At 38.0% G+C, this 18,670-nt stretch overlaps 2 protein-coding genes across 5 annotated transcripts in view; one reads left to right on the top strand and one right to left on the bottom strand.

The window, feature by feature from the left end:
- Positions 1–5,038, top strand: part of SATL1 (spermidine/spermine N1-acetyl transferase like 1) — a 143,275-nt gene extending 138,237 nt beyond the window's left edge. Inside the window, exons 8-11 of one of the 2 annotated variants that reach the window (XM_054470643.1) lie at positions 2,357–2,437; positions 3,131–3,232; positions 4,100–4,140; positions 4,763–5,038. In XM_054470643.1, coding sequence (XP_054326618.1) covers positions 2,357–2,437; positions 3,131–3,232; positions 4,100–4,140; positions 4,763–4,933 — 395 coding nt within the window. In that variant the 3' untranslated portion in view covers positions 4,934–5,038. The remainder of the gene's footprint in view (positions 1–2,356; positions 2,438–3,130; positions 3,233–4,099; positions 4,141–4,762) is intronic. The other variant, XM_063660698.1, reaches the window with a different exon arrangement.
- The window catches only part of APOOL (apolipoprotein O like), an 88,337-nt gene continuing 73,676 nt past the window's right edge, over positions 4,010–18,670 (bottom strand). For all 3 annotated transcript variants that reach the window (XM_054470644.2, XM_063660699.1, XM_054470645.2), the window contains one exon: positions 4,010–9,557. In XM_054470644.2, the coding sequence (XP_054326619.1) occupies positions 9,469–9,557 (89 nt within the window). In that variant the 3' untranslated portion in view covers positions 4,010–9,468. The remainder of the gene's footprint in view (positions 9,558–18,670) is intronic.

Genomic DNA, 18,670 nt, shown 5'->3' with positions numbered 1-18,670 from the left:
TTCTGTTATTGATGTCAGGGATTACATCTTTATACATTGTGTGCCCCATAACATACATTAGGCTGGGCATGGTGGCTCACGCCTGTAACCCCAGCACTTTGGAAGGCTGAGGTGGGTGGATCACTTGAGGCCAGGAGTTCGAGACTAGCCTGGCCAACATGGCAAAACCCCATCTCTACTAAAAATACTTTAAAAAATTAGCTGGGCATGATGGCAGGTGTCTGTAGTCCCAGCTACATGGGAGGCTGAGGCATGAGAACTACCTGAACCCAGGAGGCAGAGGTTGCAGCGAGCTGAGATCATGCCACTGCACTCCAACCTGGGTGAGCAAGACTGTTTCAAAAAAATAAAAATTAATATTTTTATCCATTTGTCTTTTAGACAATGTAGAAAACAAAACGTGGAGTTAGGGTCATCTCTCAGTATATGCAGGAGATTGGTTCCAGGACCCACTGCATATACCCAAATCCATGCATACTCAAGTCCCGCAGTGAGTCCTACTGAACTCACATATATGAAAAGTCAGTCCTCTGTATATGTGGGTTTCTCCTCCAATGAATATCGTTCTTGATCTGTGTTTGAAAATCCACGTGTAAGTGTACTTGCACAGTTGCAAACCATGTTGTTCAAGGGTCGACTGTATAAACATAATTACAATACCACCTCTTATAATTGCTCATATATCTGTCTTTACCAGAAATCTTTATTCATACAACTTTGAGTTACTGTTTAGATTACTTTCATTTCAACCTGAAAGACTCCTTTTGGCATTTCTTGCTGGGCAGGTCTAACGGTAATGAATTCCTTCAGTTTCTTTTTTTTGAGGGGGCCGTGGTGGGGGGTGTTTGGGAATGTCTTAATTTATCCCTCATTTTGAAGGACAGTTTTGGTGGATATAAAATTCTTAGTTGACAGTCCCTGCTCCCCCCGCCCCCAAGACTTTAAATATCAATCCACTGCTTTTTGGCTTCCAAGGTTTCTGATGGGAAATCAGATGGTAATCTAATTCAGGATCCCTCATATATGACAGATTGCTTCTCTTGCTGTGTAAGATTCTGTCTTTGGTTTTTGAGACTTTCATTATAATGTGTCTTGGTGTGGATTTCTTTGGGTGTATCCTACTTAGAGTTTGTTGAGCTTCTTGTATTTGTAGATTCATGTTTTATGTCAAATTTGGTTTTCAGCAGCTGTTTTTTCAAATTCTCTCTCTCTCTCCTAAGTCCCACAAGATATATCCTGTTCCACTTGATGATGATGTTCTACAGACACTTTTGGCTTTGTTCACTTTTCCTCATCCCTTTTCTGTGTCTCAGACTCAATAATTTCACCTGGCCTAGTTTCAGGTTCACAGATTCTTTCTTCAACTTATTCAAATGTGCCTTTGAACCCCTCCAGTGCAGTGCATTTTTTTTTTTTCATTTCAGTTATTGAACTTTTAAGCTTCAGAATGTTAGGGGGTGGAATTTTTTAAATCTATATTATTTTGTTTATATATATTTTCCTGTATTTGTGCATGTCTTATCTCTCTGGGCATCTTTAAGACAGATGTTTTAAGTTGTTTAGTAAGTCAAACATCTGGCTTTCTTCAGGTGTGTTTTTTGTTAATGTATTTTATTCCTTTGAATGACCATCGTTTCTTGTGATTTTTGTTGAAAGCTAGACATTTGAAACTTATACTATGGTAACTTTGGAAATCAGATTCTCCTTTTTCCCCAGGATTTGATGGAGTTTATTTTAAAGCATTACAGGGTGTCTCTGTGTCAGGGATCAGCCTGAGTTGAAAGCTTAATGTGTTCTCAGGTCCCCTCTGTATCTTTATCTAGTCACACATGGTAACTTTCTAAATTCCCCTGTATATATGTTTTTAATTCCCAAATGTCTCATAAAACAGGGCAGCTCCTTTAAATCTCCTGGAAGCCACTTCAGCTCGTGGGGGTTGGAACAATGGCAGTTAACCTCCAAGTCCTCACCTGAGTGATCAGAGTAACAATACACAGTCAAAACACAGAACTTCAGTATTTTGAGGACAAGATGTTTATTGGTCACCCTTGCTCCAGCAAGCTGCTACAGAAATACAGGTTGCTGTTCCCATGGAGTAGAGGGTGCTGAGTGCTGGGTAGCTGCCACCTCACTGATGGCTGAATTTGATCCAAATTAACTGCAGTTGACCAGCCAGGCTGTCTCCTGTAAGTTGCAAATGTTCAGATAAACACCAGAGTTCCAAAATATTCACTTCAGATTCCACCAATACAATTGCTATCCAGGTGGAGAGAGAAATTCCTAGTGCTTCCTATCCACCATCTCCTTCTCTCTGCTATAAACTTTCTGACATCCTATATATGAATTGATATTTCAGATTTACTCAGAGATGGCTTTGGGGACAATCCCCTTTTCTACTGCCTGATTGCAGAAGTAAACGATCAACAAAAACCATCAGGTAGAGTAAATCTTTCTTCTCCAGTTTAATCTGGAGTATATTTTTTCCATGCTGAAAAATAGTACAGTTTTGTAGCATATAATTACTATTAAGCAGAAGAGAAGAGAATGTGTATAAACCCAGTTTTTTTTAAAGAAAATGCATGGTATGTACTTATGTTTGTATAAGCATTATTATTAAGAGACAGGGTCTCGCTCTGTCACCCAGGCTGGAGTGCAGTGGCATGATCATGACTCACTGCAGCCTCCAACTAAACTCCTGTGCACAAGTGTCTCAGACTCCCGAGTAGCTGGGACTACAGACATGTGCCACTATGTCCAACTAATTTAATATTATTTTTTGTAGAGACAGGGTGTCACTATGTTGCCCAGACTGGTCTCAAACTCCTGAGCTCAAGCGACCCTCCTGCCTTGGCCTCCCAAAGCACAGGGATTACAGCCATGAGCCACTGCGCCCAGTTAAAATTTTTTGGAAGACCGTACACCACACTATAAAAAGAGGGCTTATATCTTAAAGGTTGTATTTTAAGGGACTTAAGTCCTCTACACTATATGTTTTTGTATTGTTATTTTTTTCCAGTGAGCATTTATTACTTTAATAGTTAAACAAACGCCAAAAGACATTCAATTTGGGGGTAAAGAACTGGCTAAGATTCAACACAACCTTTCTACACCCTTTCTTCTCCCTTCCTAGGCAAACTGACTGTTGGATTTGCCATGTACTACTTTACATATGACTCACGGACTGGCAAGGTACTTTACCTAGAGGACTTTTATGTCACACAAGCTTACCAAGGTAAAACTAAAATTTATGATATTACTTTTAAATACTTTAAAAATTAAAATGACATATTTTAAGGAGATAGGGCTTTACATACGGTGTTTTAGTTAATGTAACTTATTGCTACTTAATGAGTTTGATCACTATCCTAATGAGTTTGCTCTAATCTGTGACTGTGAAGACTCAGTCACAGATGAGAAAAACATTTTATTAGTTCTTCTCAAGGTTTGAATAAGCCAAGCTATCACATAGCTATATATTTTTTATTTTGTTTTTGAGACAGGGTTTTCTGTCACCCAGGCTAGAGTGCAGTGGTGTGATCATGTCTCATTGCAACCTCAACCTTCTACACTCAAGCAATCCTCCCACCTCAGCCTCCCAAGTAGTTGGAGCTACAGGCATGTGCCACAGCACCCAGCTAATTCTTTATTTTTTGGAGAAACAGGGTCTGTGTTGCCCAGGCTGGTCTCAAACTCCTGGGCTCAAGTGATCCTCCTGCCTTGGCCTCCCAAAGTGCTGGGATTACAGGTGTGAGCCATCGTGCCTGGCCACACAGCTATACTTTTATCTTTAAAAAATGCTTTTACATTTTAGGTGGTTTTCAGTAAAAATAGATAAGAAATATACCGTTATAAGACAATAGTGGCAGAGACTCACTTCTTCACTGATCTTTAAAATAAACCCAAACTCTTCTATGACCTTTGGTATCTCATTCCAATTAGGAAAAAGGGATATGAAAGCATTCATGAGTTGTGTTTCCAGAAGCTATTAATAATATACAAAAAGCAGATACAGAATTTTAGATATTATTTATTTTAAACTAAAGCAAATAACTAGTTAAGTGAAATTTGCAGTTTTCATTTTGCATTGTCTATTTAAAAGGCCTAGGTATTGGAGCTGAAATGCTGAAGAGGCTAAGTCAGGTATGTATTACAATTAGTATTGATATTCTATACATTAACCTTTTCTTCAATAAATATTCACAGGGCATAAATTAAATCATTAATCTCACCATTTGAACATAACCCCAACATATACTTCAAATTTCTACCCAAATTAAACTGGATTTTCAAATCAGATGATCATATAGAGTATATGAGTTATAGTCAATTAAAATTGATTTATATATAATCCACAACCACACTATACACCCCTTTTGCTATCAAGTGAAAGTAAGGAGGAGGGAGATTAGAAAGCATTTTTATTCAAAAAAACAGGCTCACAGTATGAATATTACAAGACTATAAAAGCAAGATCTTCTTGTATTTTGGAAACATATGAGAACATGTGTTCTTTTAGGTACACCTTTTCTGTACGATAAAGGCTTTGCAAATCAGTTTTGGGATTTTAAAGAGGGCTTTAAAGCTCAGAACAGTGACTTTTTTCTTTTTACAGCTATAGAAAAGTTCAAAAGGTAACTACTATATTTGGAAGTATTATTCACACATAGTGTCTTGCATAGAGTAGACCTTCAATAAAATGTATGTGTTAATGAAGATTATACTTTCAAATGAAAGTAATATTTGCTTGTTTGTTTTTAAACAGATAGCCATCACAACTCAATGTAACTGCATGCGCTTTCTTGTCGTCATTTGGAACCAAGCTTCTATCAACTACTATACTAGTCGAGGGGCTTTAGACCTTTCCTCTGAGGAGGGCTGGCATCTCTTCAGGTTTAACAGAGAAGAACTCCTGGACATGGCATGGGAAGAATGAAAGAGGCCTTGTAACAACTCATCCCAACACAGCCTCCAACATTTGACTGTCACCTGAGTCTAACAGCAGTTTGACTTTGTTGTACAATACAGCAAGTGATCATCACATTCTTGTTTGAGCAGATCTTTTATTTTGAAACAGATTTTGTAGCTCTAGTCAACTTTCCATTATCCAAACCAGTATTCTAATGGCTAGTAGCAGTAGTGATAATCCAAAAGAGCAGATAATTTAAAAGTCACTTATACTTAGCTTTGCGCTATTTTTTACCTACCATATTTCATCAAAATTAAGATGCTTCTTTTTTCACAATTTGACATATCTGATGTTGGGATAAATGTAATGATCAACTGGCAGCATTTTTTGTTTGTTTGTTTTTAGAGGCAGGATCTTGCTATGTTGCTCAGGCTGGTCTCAAACTTTTGGCCTCAAGCAATCCTCCCACTTCAGCCTCCCAGACATAAGCAACTCTGCTCAGCATTTTTTTTTTAAATTAAAGGTATATGATATGCCTTAGATTTGATGAAATATGGGTGTTTGAATATATTCAGATCTGAGGTTTAAAAAATTCATTTCAAATACTGGAGATAAATTCTGAAGAGCTTACTTATGAAAAACTAGCAAGTAAACTGCTTCCCTACCTTGAGCAGCTTAAGTACCACTGCCTCCTTGACATCATCCCAGTACTACATTCTATCTCTGAACATCCATAGCTCTTTGGTTGTACTTATCTTAGGGAAGATACCACATACAACACTATACTTCTATGTTTCTCTCTTTCCTAGTAGAGTATAAGTCCTTTGAAATAATTCTAACTTTTGTGCCTGTGCTGCAACCAGCATAGCAGAACATGTGAGTTCCTACTACCTACCAGGCACTTCATGGGCATAGAAACTACACAAAAATTATTCAGTGATATCCACAAGGAACCTTGTCTGAGAGAAAATATTAATTACATAAATTGTGTAAAGTACCGTATCTGTAAATACCAGCTATCACTTGCTAGTTTTTCATAAGTAAGCTCCTCAGAATTTATCTCCAGTATTTGAAATGAATTTTTTAAAACCTTGGATCAGATCTCACACACACTCATATTTCATCAAATCTAAGACATATTATATACCTTTATTTTTTATTATTTATTTTTTGAGATTGAGTTTTGTTCTTGTGCCCAGGCTGAAGTGCAATGGCACGATCTCGGCTCACTGCAGCCTCCACCTCCCGGGTTCAAGTGATTCTCCTGCCTCAGCCTCCCAAGTAGCTGGAATTACAGGCATGAGCCAACACGCCTAGCTAATTTTGTACTTTTTGTGTGTGTTTTTAGTAGAGACAGGGTTTCACTATGTTGGTCAGGCTGGTCTCGAACTCCTGACCTCAGGTGATTCACCCACCTTGGCCTCCCAAAGTGCTGGGATTATAGGTGTGAGCCACCATACCCGGCCATATCAAATACCTTCATTTTTTTAAAAAAGGCTGAGCACAGTCACTCACGTCTGGTTGGCTGAGGTGGGAGGATCGCTTGAGGCCATGAGTTTGAGACCAGCCTGGGCAACATAGCAAGACCTATCTCTAAAAGAGGTAACATCTAAATTCTACCCTGGAGGATTGAGAAAGGGAACACGACACTGGAATTGGACTTGTAGGATGGGTAGAAGATAGAATGTAGAGCAGGATAAGATGGAAGAACATTCTAAGAGGACACACTAGCACAGGCAGAGAAAGAGGCAATAATGAGCAAAGCATGTTCAAGAAACAAATGGTATGTCATAAAGACAATATAATACACATCAGCAGTAGGGTGGGTAAGGAGAGGGAAGATAGGATTAGAAGGTAAGCTGGAATCAGATATGAAGGGCCTTGTATATCAAACTAAGGGGTTTTGATTCTGTGGGCAATGATGAGCCACTAAAGATTTCAGAAAGACAACTATTCATTATAGTTGTCAGGAAGACAACTATGTCATAATAGACAAATGGGTTAGAAGAATAGGGTAGCAGATACTGTATGTTAGCTTTAATTCAGCACCTGTTCCCAACCCCTTACCCCTTGCCTTCCTCACCACAGGGGATAAGAAACATGATTTCTCTATTCCCTATCTTCCTTGAGCTAAGTGTGTGGCTACATGACAAGTACTGGTTGTGATATACACAGAGGTCTTCTGAGGAGATTCTAAGAAAGCATTTACTTTTCTGATAAAAGGGAGTCAGACGCATCTTGTGTAAATTTTTATCTGCTATTTCCTACTTTGAATGTGTATCTGCTCCCTGGAGGTACAGCAGACATCTTGTGACCATGAGGTGACAAACCAGCATGCTGTAGAGGACAGAGTGGAAAGAGAAAAAGTCTACGTCTTTGATAGCACCAATGAGCCACTGTCCCAACCCTATACTGCCTAATTCTAGGCTATAAATAGGACAGGCCTTTTTTTTTTTTTTTTTTTTTTTTTGCTTAAGCTAATATTAAATATTTGTTTAACTAGTTTACTGTCACCTGCAAGCAGAACATACTCTGAAATGAGAGACAGCAAGACTGACAGTGAGCAAATTGGCCTGAAGGCTATTACAGTAACCCAGAAAAGTGATGACGATGACTTGAGGGAGAGTAATTATAGGATTAGAGAAGACAGAATAGATTTGAAGGAGCGGGAGGTAGAGACAATTTTGTTTCAGGCACATTGACACTGGCATATCTATGGGATGTTAGGTGAATATAACTAGTAAGTAGAAATAAAGGTCTACAGCACTAGAGAGATATGGGGGTTGAAAATATGAATAATAAAACAAATGGTGCCTGAAGCCAGTGAAGTCTGTTAAATGAAAAATGAGAGTGCATATAGAATGAGAAAATAGGACTAGGGATGAAACTTGAGCAGCCTCAGCATTTAAGGGATTCAGACCAAGAGAAGAAAAATGAAGAATAACAAAAGCAGGAAAAATAGAAAGCAAAGGGATAAGTGAGTTTCAAGGAGAGAGTAGTGAGGAGTCAATAATGACATAAAAATTCAAGTAGGGGCTGGGTGCGGTGGCTCACGCCTGTAATCCCAACACTGTGGGAGGCTGAGTCGGACAGATGCTTGAGCTCAGAAGTTCGAGACCAGCCTAGACAACATGGTGAAACCCTGTCACTACCAAAAATACAAAAAATTAGTATTTTTTGTATTTGGTGGTATTTTGTGTATTTGGTGTATTTGTGTATTTGGTGTATTTGGTGTATTTTGTATATGGTGGCGGGTGCCTATAGTCCCAGCTACTTGGGAGGGTGAGATGGGAGGATTGCTTGATCCTGGGAGGTGGAGGTTGCAGTGAGCTGTGTTTGTGCCACTGCACTCCAGCCTGGGCAACAGAGCAAGACCTCATCTCAAAAAAAATTAAGCAGGTATGGATGCCAGAATGTCACAAGATAGAGAGGACTTGAAAGTAGGGAAAAAAGGGACAATATTTACTTTTGTCAAAAAGTAACAATTACTTTTTAAAGAAGTATAACAATTATAGGAAGGAGAGAGAAAAAACAGTTCAAGGGAAGAGGCCGAGTTAAGGAAAGGTTTTTGTCTTGTTCTGTTATTGTTTATTTAAGACAGAGAAGACCTGCAGCTATGTAGAGGTGGAGGAAAGAAACTAGTAAAAAGAGAAACCAAAGACTAGAAATTAAACAGGGTGGAATATGGTCTTAGATGGGAAGGAAATAGGTCAAGAACACAAAGAGAAGCATGTCTTAGAAAAGGGGGATGCATGGCTGAAAAGAGGTGAGTCTTGAAGGTAGATGGGAAGAAGTTTTGGGAATGGTCATATCTAATAATTTACTTTTTTCTCTATGAAATAGGAGGCACAGTCAACTTTGACAGTTATAAGAGGCTTGAGGAGAATAAAACGTTTGTAATACCTCTTCCAGGGAACACAATAGTAAACCACCTAGGAACCAGTAGAAGGATTGCTAAGCAGTATTAGGAAGCCTGTGTAGCATATGCCCCCTCAAATAGGTAGAGATGTTTTTAGATATTTAAGAGGAATTAACATTAACAAAACCAAGGGACAAAGCCAAGCTCAAGTCCCATAAAACATGGATATTTTATTCCAGCACTAGGAAATGGAAAAAAAACACAGAGGGAAACACACCTTTCCATACACCATTCTAATTTAGTTGGCATTAATCTGGGAAAGCTAGAGCAGAAATATATGTTTATATGTATAAATATGTGTGTCTTTATACATATATGTATATATATGTATTTTTAGATTTTAATCTCACTAGAATTCATGTCTTCATTTTTTTTTTAAGTGCCCTTAAAGGTCATCAAATGCAAGCTAATACTTCTACCTAAGTCTCCTCATCAATCATTTAATATTGTTTACATTGCATTCACAGTTTGTGTGTTAACCACTTATGTAATTTATCAAATTGCACATTTGGAGATGTAAGGGAGAAACTTGGTTTAGGTAATACTCTACGTATCAGTTACCCATTACATGATTTTTTTTCATCATTATTTGCAACGTCACACATCTTGTAGTTTTCTGTGTAGTCTCTGCATGCAGTCTGCTTCAGCTTCTAGTGCTGTACATATCTATATCTTCTGGGTGGGACTGCCCGTGATCCATGAGCTTGGGGTCAGGCATAAACTGTGTTCCACCTGATAAAGTATTAAAATGAAAAGAAAAATTAGTCACTTAACAAATTTATTTTTGATACTGGGAAGACAGCAGTGAACAAACCAGATAAAAATCTCTGGTGACATAGACCTAACACTTGAGTTAGGTGAGACAGACAAACTAATTAAATATATATCAGATGGTGGTTAAGTGCTATGTGAAAAAATGAAACAAGGAAGGATATATGGAGTGCTTAGGTGATTTGTAATTTTAAATAGGGCAGCCAGGGAAAGCCTTCTGGAAAGGTGATACATGAGCTGAGAACTGAAGGAGTTGAGGGTGTGCACCCTATAGATACCAGCAGGCAATGCCTTCCAGGATGAGCAGATGGCAAGTGTAATGGACCTGAGGTATGTCTGAGGAACCAATATGGTTGAAACACAGAAGACAAATGTGGTGTATGTAGGGGTGGCGGCAAGGCAGTGAGATGATAGGAGATGTGATCAAAAAGACAATGGAAAGCTAGGTCACATAGGGCCATGGTAAAGATTTTGGCTTTAAGTGAGATGAGAAGCTACTGGACAATTTTGAGTAGAGGAGTGAATGATGCTATGTTTTTAAAAAGATCACTCTTGGCTATGGGGAAAAGAAACTATAGGGAAACAAGGGATAAAAGCAGGGAGACCAGTTAGAAAGCAATTACAATACTCCAGAAGACATGCTGAGGGCTTTAGTTAGGATGGTAGCAGTAGAAGTGGTGAAAAGGTACCAGATTTCTGGATAATGTTGAAGGTAGAATAGACAAGATTTCCTAAATGGACTGACTATGTCTTGTGAGAGAGACTCTTCAACTTGAGAAACTGGAAGAATGGAGGTGACATTTATTGAGATAGGGGAAAATGTGGGAGAAGCAGGTTTAGGGGAAAACAAATGAATCATTAAATGTTGGATGTGTTAAATTTGAATTGCTTACTAGACATCTGAGTACAAATGAGTCTTTTGGGTTAAGATTAGAAGATGTTAAGAGGGTTAGGAGAATGTAGGAAAGAAGACTAAGGTGGAAAGCCAGTGAATGAGGAAAGAGAACCAAGAGCAAGAGATATCCCACAGGCCAAGTGAAGAGATTGAAGGAGGAAGGAATTTAACCTGTGTCAAAGGTTACTGATGGATTGCATAAGATGGAGATTGAGAATCGACTCCTGGATTTGGCAATGTGTGGATCACTGTTGATCTTGACAAGCTTCCTGTGTCCCCGGCAAGTAGCTAAGTTATTTTCACGAATTATCTCATAATCCCACCATGAAGCAGATACTATTTTTACATTGTCTTTATTTTACAGATAAGAAAATTTTAATTTGTAGAGGTTAACTAACTTGACCAAAGTCATTCAGCTGATAAGTGGTGGATCCAGGAATGAATTCACATTTGTCTGACCACAACATAACAACCCAGGCTCTTCTTAAAATGATGTTTATAGCAGTAAAAATCTCATACAACTAGTTTTAGTACTAAACATGATAATGCACACAAACTGCTGCATATAATACCTTGTGCATGGTACGTAGGCAAGAGACAACTATTTTATATTTACTTTGTGACACAATACTACAAACATTTTTTCAAAAATTTGTTTTTATTTTAAATATGTTCAAAATCGGATTCATTTTAAAATTAATTTTATTACATTTGGGAACCATACCTTTTTTGCATAAAAGAATTTAATTTCCAGTTTTATAATGAAAACAAAGGAGAGAAATTGGAATACAATGATTTATCTTATACCTATCTTTTCTGAAACGTATTTTACAGTGTGACACACCTATGTGTAACTTCATCACCAAATATATTAACAAAACAACCAGATTCATAAGTAATTAGTATTCATGATGGTACAGGTAATGCAGCTCTCCATAGAATAAATTCTTAATCTCGTGTCTCTGGGGGTATGTTATAGAACTCATGTGATCTATTAACTTGGATGAGGAAAATGTGTCATTATTTTCACTTACCTCTGACTTAAATGGACATTGTCTTCAATAATGTATACAGGCAACAAAGCACAATAGTATCAGCAGTACCTTAGATTTCTTTGTCACCAACAGAAATCACAGATATCTTATTACATTATAGTTGCAGATTATCTCAAAATATTCACACTCATCGCTACTTAAAAATTAAGTTATTAGACCTATTGTTAGATATTGTTGTTTAATACACTTAAGTAAGTTCATACATTACTATGTATTTTATTTTCTGCATTTGAAAACATTATTCTGAGAAGAGGCTGTAGCACAAAAAATGGTTAGGAATCCACTGGTGGTTCTGCTACATCTCTACTGCCATCTGGTGGGAACCATTGCTCAGTACAAGTGAAAAGTGTGCAACAAGTTTTATCAAGCAGAAAACACTATATAGTAGGCATGTGACAAATAATTATTTTATGTAAATCTCAGTGTGTCAAATTTGCTAAACAATGTCCATCAACTGACTAAGTTCTCTAGCACTTGTATATACTTCCTTAATTTATATTCTTGTTCAAAGTTTGGTGAAAGATTCAGCTTACCCCAATTTCCTGAATTAGAAAGATTCTTTTGCCATTAGATCACCCCTCAAAATTTCTTAAAAGGCTTCAAGATTTTAATTTATTCACAGCTTAAAACAGAGATTATTAGCGAGAGTAATATGTATCAGAATCCCCTGTAAAGCTCTTCCTAAAATCCACCTGCTTAGAGGCTTCACCTCTGGAGATTCAGATTTATAATTCTTGGTAGAGTCTGGACCTAAGAATTTTGAGGGAAAAAAAAAAAACCCTCAAGTAATTGTGATATGGATCTCTCTGGTTCAGAACCACTTAGCCTGTCATTTGATTCATCTTTTTAAAAAGCTTCATCTCAAAGGCCGGGCATGGTAGCTCAAGCATGTAATCCCAGCACTTTGGGAGGCTGAGGTGGGAGGATCACAAGCTCAGGAAATCAAGCCCATCCTGGCTAACACAGTGAAAGCCCGTCTCTACCAAAAATACAAAAAATTAGCTGGGCATGGTGGCAGGTGCCTGGAGTCTCAGTTACTTGGGAGGCTGAGACAGGAGAATCGCTTGAACCCAGGAGGCAGAGGTTACAGTGAGCCGAGATCGCACCACTGCACTCCAGCCTGGGTAACAGAGCGAGACTCCATCTCAAAAAAAAAAAAAAGCTTCATCTCATGCTCTTATAAGCAACTAAGAATTATATCTTTCTTAGAAATTTCTTCATCTCTTGAATGGATTAAGGGCTCTCTTACACTCCCAAAGAATAAGCTGTCATAAAACTCTTCTTGAATCTGAATGCCCTAATCATCATGATGCATTCCTTTGCAATTTTATATGTTTGCTCTCTAATAAGAACATTTTCTGCTTAAAGCTTTTTAGCAGACTATTCAAAAAGTTGGTGTTATTACAAATAGGAAAGAAATATGTTTAAAGTTATAAGACAGCAATGAATTATAGTCTCAAATAGCCCTTATGTGGTATCTGATAATATCACATAACTGATAATTTAGTTCACATGTTATCTCATTGATATTTTAAGCAAGTTAGTTACCAAAAAAAGGACAGATAACTAATAAATTGCTGAGTGAAGTTAGGATTGTTACAAATTCTCTTTTGGTTTGTGTATAAAATCAGGATGACATTCAGCATTCAGCTTCTTAGCAACTCAAATACTTAAAGACACTAGTCACTATAAAGTACTTTCTCAAACTTTTCCATCCCTTTTTTCTCTGTGTGCTTCAGTTTGGCTATTTTTTATTGACTTGTCTTTGAATTCATTAATTCTGTGCTTTCTGGTAAATATTCTGCTGTTAAACCCATCCAATGAGTTCTTAATTTCGGGTACTGTATTTTTCACTTCTAGAATATCCACTAGAATTTTTTTAACAGACTCCAAGTCCCTGTGACATTCTCCATCTTTTCATCCATTTTGTCCATCTTTTTTTTTTATTTAATATATTAATTATAGTTATTGTAAAGTCCTTTTCAGTTAACTTCAATATTTAGGTCATCTGTGGGTCTGTTGTTATTGTTATATTTATGTATTTTTTCTTTTGACTGTCAGTCACATCTTCCTGCCTTTTTGCATAACTAGTATTTTGTTTGTTTGTATACTGGACATTAGGTATAAAAGAAAGGTAGAAGCTCCAGAAGATAAAGGGCACCAGACAGGGGTGCCCTTACTCTCTTTACAAAGGGTGAAACACTTATCATCTCAATCTAGTCAGGCATTGAGCTGGGTCTGGGCTGCGTTCTAATTTTAGTAAGAGTCAGTTAACCTCTGGTTCCTCCCAGTTCACCTATGGCACTCCCAAGCTTCTGACTGACAGACTGACTAGCTTCTGTCTCCACAGCACCAAAAAACTGTAGGAAATTCGATTTTGCCCTGAAGAGGTTTTGAGTTTGGCTATTTAGTCTCTGAATCCACAAAAAATCTGGCAACTACCATGAGGGGGACATGAGTCATGCATATGTGGCACATGCCCTCTCTCTAGAAGAAGAATTGGCAAACTTTTCTGCAAAAGGTCAGTAGTAAATATTTTTGACTTTGTGAACCATATGGTCTCTGTCACAAGTGCTCGACTCTGCCACTGTAGTTTAAAAGCAGCCATAGACAATACATAGATCAATGTGTGTGGGTATGTTCTAATAAAACATTATTTCTGGACATTGAGATCCGAATTTCATGTAATTTTTACCTGCTATGAAATATTATTCTTTTGATTTTTTTTCAATCATCATGGTTAGCTTGCAGAATATACAAAAATAGTGAGTCAGGACACCTCATACATGCAGGTGCCCCTCTGGGACAAAGCTTACGGAAGAAGGATCAGGCAGCAATATTTTCTGTTCTGCAATATTTGCTGTTCTGTAGCCTCCGCTCAGTATACCCAAGCAAACACGGTCTGGAGTGGACCTTTAGCAAATTCCAACAGACCTGCAGCTGAGGATCCTGAGTGTTAGAAGGAAAACTAACAAACAGAAAGGAATAGCATCAACATCAACAAAAACGACATCCACACCAAAACCCCATCTGTAGGTCACCAGCATCAAAGACCAAAGGTAGATAAAACCGCAAAGATGGGGAAAAACCAGAGTAGAAAATCTGAAAATTCTAAAAACCAGAGCACCTCTTCTCCTCCAAAGGATCACAGCTCCTCGCCATCAATGGAACAAAGCTGGATGGAGAATGACTTTGACGAACTGACAGAAGTAGGCTTCAGAAGGTCGGTAATAACAAACTTCTCCAAACTAAAGGAGAATGTTTGAACCCACCGCAAGGAAGTTAAAAACCTTGAAAAAAGATTAGATGAATGGCTAACTAGAACAGTGTAGAGAAGACCTTAAATGACCTGATGGAGCTGAAAATCATGGCACGAGAGCTACATGACTCATGCACAAGCTTCAACAGCTGATTCGATTAAGTGAAGAAAGGGTATTAGTGATTGAATTAATGAAAAATTAATGAAATAAAGCGAGAAGAGAAGTTTAGAGACAAAAGAGTAAAAAGAAAGGAAGAAAGCCTCCAAGAAATATGGGACTATGAGAAAAGACCAAATCTACATTTGATTGGTGTACCTGAAAGTGACGGGGAGAATGGAACCAAGTTGGAAAACACTCTGCAGGATATTATCCAGGAGAACTTCCCCAACCTAGCAAGGCATGCCAACATTTAAATTCAGGAAATACAGAGAACACCACAAAGATACTAATCGAGAAGAATAACCCCAAGACACATAACTGTCAGATTCACCAAAGTTGAAATGAAGGAAAAAATGTTAAGGGCAGCCAGAGAGAAAGGTCAGGTTACCCACAAAGGGAAGCCTATCAGACTAACAGCGGATCTCTCGGCAGAAACTCTACAAGCCAGAAGAGAGTGGGGGCCGATATTCAACTTTCTTAAAGAAAAGAATTTTCAACCCAGAATTTCATATCCAGCCAAACTAAGCTTTATAAGTGAAGGAGAAATAAAATACTTTACAGACAAGCAAATGCTGAGAGATTTTGTCAACATCAGGCCTGTCTTAAAAGAGCTCCTGAAGGAAGCACTAAACATGGAAAGGAACAACCGGTACCAACCACTGCAAAAACATGCCAAATTGTAAAGACCATCGATGCTAGGAAAAAACTGCATCAACTAACTGGCAAAATAACCAGCTAACATCATAACGACAGGATCAAATTCACACATAACAATATTAACCTTAAATGTAAATGGGCTAAATGCCCTAATTAAAAGACACAGACTGGCAAATTGGATAAAGAGTCAAGACCCATCAGTGTGCTGTATTCAGGAGACCCATCTCACATGCAGAGACACACATAGGCTCAAAACAAAGGGGAGGAGGAAGATCTAACAAACAGATGGAGAGCAAAAAAAAGCAGGGGTTGCAATCCTAGTCTCCGAAAAAACAGACTTTAAACCAACAAACATCAAAAGAGACAAAGAAGGCCAATTACATAATGGTAAAGGGAACAAATCAACAAGAAGTGCTAACTATCCTAAATATACATGCACCCAATACAGGAGCACCCAGATTCATAAATCAAGTCCTTAATGACCTACAAAGAGACTTTAGACTCCCACACAATAATAATGGGAGACTTTAACACCCCACTGTCAATATTAGACAGATCAATGACACAGAAGGTTAACAAGGATATCCAGGACTTGAACTCAGCTCTGCACCAAGCAGATCTAATAGACATCTACAGAACGTTCCACCCCAAATCAACAGAATATACATTCTTCTCAGCACCACATTATACTTATTCCAAAACTGACCACATAGTTGGAAGTAAAGCACTCAGCAAATGTAAAAGAACAGAAATCACAACAAACTGTCTCTCAGACAACAGTGCAATCAAATTAGAACTCAGGATTAAGAAACTCACTCAAAACCGCTCAACTACATGGAAACTGAATAACCTGCTCCTGAATGACTACTGGGTACAGAACAAAATGAAGGCAGAAATAAAGATGTTCTTTGAAACCAACGAGAACAAAGACACAACGTACCAGAACCTCTGGGACACATTTAAGGCAGTGTGTAGAGGGAAATTTATAGCACTAAATGCCCACAAGAGAAAGCAGGAAAGATGTAAAATTGACACCCTAACATCACAATTAAAAGAACTAGAGAAGCAAGAGCAAACACATTCAAAAGCTAGCAGAAGGCAAGAAATAACTAAGATCAGAGCAGAAATGAAAAAGATAGAGACACAAAAAACCCTTCAAAAAATCAATGAATCCAGGAGCTGATTATTTGAAAAGATCAACAAAATTGATAGACTGCCAGCAAGACTAATAAAGAAGAAAAGAGAGAAGAATCAAATAGACGCAATAAAAAATGATAAAGGGGATATCACCACCGATCCCACAGAAATACAAACTACCATCAGAGAATACTATAAACACCTCTACACAAATAAACTAGAAAATCTAGAAGTGGATAAATTCCTGGACACATAGACCCTCCCAAGACTAAACCAGGAAGAAGTTGAATCTCTGAATAGACCAATAACAGGCTCTGAAATTGAGGCAATAATTAATAGCCTACTAACCAAAAAAAGTCCAAGACGAGACACATTCACAGCCAGAGGTACAAAGAGGTACCTCTACCAGAGGTACAAAGAGGAGCTGGTACCATTCCTTCTGAAACTATTCAAATCAATAGAAAAAGAGGGAATTCTCCCTAACTCATTTTCTGAGGCCAGCATCATCCTGATACCAAACCCTGGCAGAGACACAACAAAAAAAAGAGAATTTTAGACCAATATCTCTGATGAACATTGATGTGAAAATCCTCAATAAAATACTGGCAAACCGAATCAAGCAGCACATCAAAAAGCTTATCCGCCACGATTAAGTCGGCTTCCTCCCTGGGATGCAAGACTGGTTCAACATATGCAAATCAATAAATGTAATCCATCACATAAACAGAACCAACGACAAAAACAACATGATTATCTCAATAGATGCAGAAAACCCTTCGACAAAATTCAACTGCCCTTCATGTTAAAAACTCTCAATAAACTAGGTATTGATGGAACATATCTAAATATAATAAGAGCTATTTATGACAAACCCACAGCCAGTGTCATACTGAATGGGCAAAAACTGGAAGCATTCCCTTTGAAAACTGGCACAAGACAGGGATGCCCTCTCTCACCACTCCTATTCAACATAGTGTTGGAAGTTCCAGCCAGGGCAATCAGGCAAGAGAAAGAAATAAAGGGTATTCAATTAGGAAAAGAGGAAGTCAAATTGTCCCTGTTTGCAGATGACATGATTGTATATTTAGAAAACCCCATCGTCTCGGCCCAAAATCTCCTTAAGCTGAGAAGCAACTTCAGCAAAGTCTCAGGATACAAAATCAATGTGCAAAAATCACAAGCATTCTTAGACACCAATAACAGACAAACAGAGAGCCAAATCATGAGTGAACTCCCATTCACAGTTGCTACAAAGAGAATAAAATACCTAGGAATCCAACTTACAAGGGATGTGAAGGACCTCTTCAACAGAACTACAAGCCACTGCTCAACAAAATAAAAGAGGACACAAACAAATGGAAGAACATTCCATGCTCATGGATAGGAACAATCAATATCGTGAAAATGGCCATACTGCCCAAGGTAATTCATAGTTTCAATGCCATCCCCATCAAGCTACCAATGACTTTCTTCACAGAATTGGAAAAAATCTAAAGTTCATATGGAACCAAAAAAGAGCCCGCATTGCCAAGACAATCCTAAGCAAAAAGAACGAAGCTGGAGGCATCATGCTACCTGACTTCAAACTATACTACAAGGCTACACTAACCAAAATAGCATGGTACTGGTACCAAAACAGAGAGATAGACCAATGGAACAGAACAGGCACCTCAGAAGTAATACCACACATCTACAACCATCTGATCTTTGACAAACCTGACAAAAACAAGAAATGGGGAAAGGATTCCCTATTTAATAAATGGTGCTGGGAAAACTGGATAGCCATATGTAGAAAGCTGAAACTGGATCCCTTCCTTACACCTTATACAAAAATTAATTCAAGATGGATTACAGACTTAAATGTTAGACTCAAAACCATAAAAACCCTAGAAGAAAACTTAGGCAATACCA

The sequence above is a fragment of the Pongo pygmaeus genome, chromosome X, assembly GCF_028885625.2.
Source record: "Pongo pygmaeus isolate AG05252 chromosome X, NHGRI_mPonPyg2-v2.0_pri, whole genome shotgun sequence".
NCBI classification, from domain to species: domain Eukaryota; kingdom Metazoa; phylum Chordata; class Mammalia; order Primates; family Hominidae; genus Pongo; species Pongo pygmaeus.
Note: the sequence above shows the minus strand (reverse complement) of the source record. Positions and strands in the feature narration are given on the sequence as shown.